The 3,030-nt window shown below is 43.5% G+C and overlaps 1 protein-coding gene across 2 annotated transcripts; it reads left to right on the top strand.

Moving 5' to 3' along the window:
- The first annotated feature begins 1,030 nt into the window (after positions 1–1,030).
- Positions 1,031–2,754, top strand: LOC115742031 (GATA transcription factor 5-like). 2 transcript variants are annotated; one of them, XM_048278993.1, is made up of 3 exons: positions 1,031–1,668; positions 1,963–2,671; positions 2,708–2,754. In XM_048278993.1, the coding sequence occupies exons 1-2, from the start codon at positions 1,297–1,299 to the stop codon at positions 2,629–2,631; spliced, it is 1,041 nt and encodes a 346-aa protein (XP_048134950.1). In that variant the 5' UTR covers positions 1,031–1,296; the 3' UTR covers positions 2,632–2,671; positions 2,708–2,754. The 2 variants fall into 2 exon arrangements, with proteins under 2 accessions (XP_048134950.1, XP_030531967.2); XM_030676107.2 differs by having other exon boundaries at positions 1,963–2,732.
- Positions 2,755–3,030: the final 276 nt, after the last annotated feature.

The raw sequence follows: 3,030 nt of genomic DNA on the forward strand, positions 1-3,030 counted from the left end.
ATGACCAACTGCGGGCTCTGCATCAACATTGGGTCAGTTACCAGGACTAATCTTTTTTGGGTGACAACACATTGAAAAGATTCTAAACGTGTCATTTCAATCAATGAAAGTAAAGAAATGCTTCATGAGCAAGAACTAAGAAGCATGATCATCACGAGACTTAAATACGGTTCGCTTGATCCATGAGGGTTCAGCAAATCTTTATCTTGCGTCTCAAGATGAGTGAGGTCTTGAGAAGATGTGAATTACCACAAAAAGAAAAGAAAAGAATTAAATAAAAAGTAAAATAAAAATTATTAAAAAATTTCTAATTTTTTTTGGATAATTTTATAAAAATTGTCCATGTTAGGGCCGATCGTACCACGTTAGACGGCCGACGTCCATGTCAGTAATTTTTTACCAAATGACTAAACAGAAAATCAAATTAACCTTATCAAAAGATAGAAAGTATTTTTCAGTTTATTTTCGTGTCGCAACCAAACATCGAAAAATAGTGTCAATTTTTTTAAGATAACTTCTTGAAAAGTATTTTTTAAAAGTATCACATTTTTTGCACAATAAATGAAGCGTTGCATTGGCAAATGATAACCTTTTTTTTGGGTTGGGTGATGTCGTTGGCCGGATCCAACCCTCATTTTCCTGGTTTGTTCGGGTTGGACCCGTCGCAACGGACCAAGAAACAATTGGTCAAACAAAGTTGCCTTTGTCCAGTGAAAACCAAAACGAAATGTCTCGACCGCGATTGGATGGTCCGAACAGGTCCAGGCACGGAACCTCCCCTCCCCTCCCCTCCGCCACCGTTGGGAACCTTCGTTTGAACAGTCAACCGTCCTCCATGAACCGCCAAATTCAACCCCGACGTTCTTTGAATTTTCCCCCGAAATACGCGTCTTCCTAAATTTTCCTTCCCACCACTGTAAAATAAACAAATGATTTCATACCAGAAATTCAACAGCCCATGCGAGAAAAACCCAAAATGTCAAAAAAAAAAAAAAGGAATAAATAAATAAATAAAAGATAAAGATAAAAAACCATCTGCTCCCACCACCTGTTTCGCCCCCATTTCAGTGCGCTCTTTCTGACCAACTCCTCTCGTTCCTATCCACAGCAAAGCAATCTCCCTCTTCTTCTGCACCCGCTTTCCTCTTCTCGGTTCGCTCAGGCACAGAGCACGAAATAATCTCGTTTGGGAGGGAATTAGTCTGCGGGTTCCGTGGAGCTGCTTTCGATTTGTGAAGATTTGATTTGGCGGGGGGTAATTTATACGGAGAGAGGAAGAGGAAGAGGAAGAGGAAGATGGAGTCGTCGTCCATGGTGGAAAGAGCGCTCAAGTCCGGTTTCCGCAGCAAGGCGGAGGGCCAGCACGTCGTGGCGGTTGAGGACGGCTTGCTGGGTGTCGGTGCAGTGTCCTTGGTCGCCTGCAACGACGATTTCGTCGTCGACGACTTGTTCGACTTCTCTTACGATGACGGAGAGGTTGAAGAAGAAGAAGAAGAAGAAGAAGTAGAAGAGGAGGAAGAAGAGGAAGAAAATGACGACGACGAAGGGCAAGAAGCGAAGGAGTCTCTCTGCGTTTCTTCGCAAGAGGGCGATGACGACTGCTCCAATCTCAGTTCCTCTTCTTCGGCCTCCGGCGAGCCTATTTTGGCCAGTGAATTAACCGTTCCGGTAACAGATATTCATTTTATTTATTTTCGAAAATATTTTTTTTTTCTGTAATTATCTTCTAAATTGCATTCCCGCGTTTGTAAATTTTCGTCATGTGTGAGAATCTCGTGAAATAATTTAGGTGGTATTTTTTTTAATTGGAAAAAGAACGAGTTTATTAAATTTTCTGCGGTTTCCTACATGTTTTTATTTTTTTTCTTCTTTTCTTTTTTCGGTAATATCTAAATGGAAAGTAATTTTTCAAGATTCTTCTTTTTTGCGACAATTATCCAAACGTTATATGCTGCTGTGCAGGATGTTGACATAGCAGAGCTTGAATGGTTGTCTCAATTTGTGGACGATGATTCCCTGCCGGAATTCTCGACTTGTCACCTTACCGGAAAATGGAAACAAGAAAGCAGTGCCAAGAACCGGCCTGAACAGGAACCTAGACCGGTTTTCATAAGACCGCCCTGTTTTCCTTCACCGGTTCCGGTCAAGATTCGTACCAAACGGACCCGGGCCTTGAGGAAGGACCGACCACCGTCGTCGTCCGAGTCATCTTCCACATCTTCGTGCTCTTCGGAGAACACGTCGAGCTCGTGCCTTTCTTTCACGAGCGTGCTTACCCGAGTGCGATTTGTGCCCGGCCAAAGCGAACCGGAGAAGAAGAAGAAGATGAAGACAACGAGGGGATCGCCGGTTCAGTTCCAGAGGCGTTGCAGCCATTGCCAGGTGCAGAGGACGCCGCAGTGGCGAGCTGGCCCGTTGGGCCCGAAGACGCTCTGCAACGCGTGCGGGGTCCGGTACAAATCGGGCCGGCTCTTCCCCGAGTATAGGCCGGCTTGTAGCCCGACGTTCTCAGTCGAAGCTCACTCGAACAGCCACCGGAAAGTGTTGGACATGAGGAAGAAGAAGGAGATGGCCGGAAATGGAATTGGAGGAGGCGGGTTGAAGTTGAACCGGATTGTCACCAGTTTTTGAAGGGTCTATTAGGTTAGGAGGAGAGGCCATTCGAACCGGGTTCCTTAACCCGGTTTAGTGTTTTCCTTTTTTCCCTTCAGGTTCTATACATTTTTTTTTCTAGATAGTAGCTCCTAGCTATTATTTGCTTTTAGCGTAGGTAGTGCTAAATTAATAGTATATTTACTCGAGACATTAGAATGATTACGAGATTTGGATCTGGTTCTGGTCATCTTTTGAGAAATTAATGTTATAATGTTAGAATTACCTCGCATGAAAAATCGAGAAAACGATAATTAGTAAGTTAATTCATTCTGGAATTTCGGCCAAACAAAATTATTGGTGACTGGAATTTTCTATGCAGTAGAAGTTTGGTTTAATGTTTGATGTGTACCAGTTCAGTGATTGGCGCCTGGTAAA

This window comes from Rhodamnia argentea, chromosome 5, assembly GCF_020921035.1.
Source record: "Rhodamnia argentea isolate NSW1041297 chromosome 5, ASM2092103v1, whole genome shotgun sequence".
In the NCBI taxonomy this organism is placed as follows: domain Eukaryota; kingdom Viridiplantae; phylum Streptophyta; class Magnoliopsida; order Myrtales; family Myrtaceae; genus Rhodamnia; species Rhodamnia argentea.

Excerpts from the sequence above, each read along its gene's own strand:
- LOC115742031 (XM_048278993.1), top strand. The coding sequence starts at position 1,297 with ATGGAGTCGTCGTCCATGGTGGAAAGAGCGCTCAAGTCCGGTTTCCGC. Across the intron at positions 1,669-1,962 it reads CCAGTGAATTAACCGTTCCG|GATGTTGACATAGCAGAGCT; the intron begins GTAACAGATATT and ends GCTGCTGTGCAG.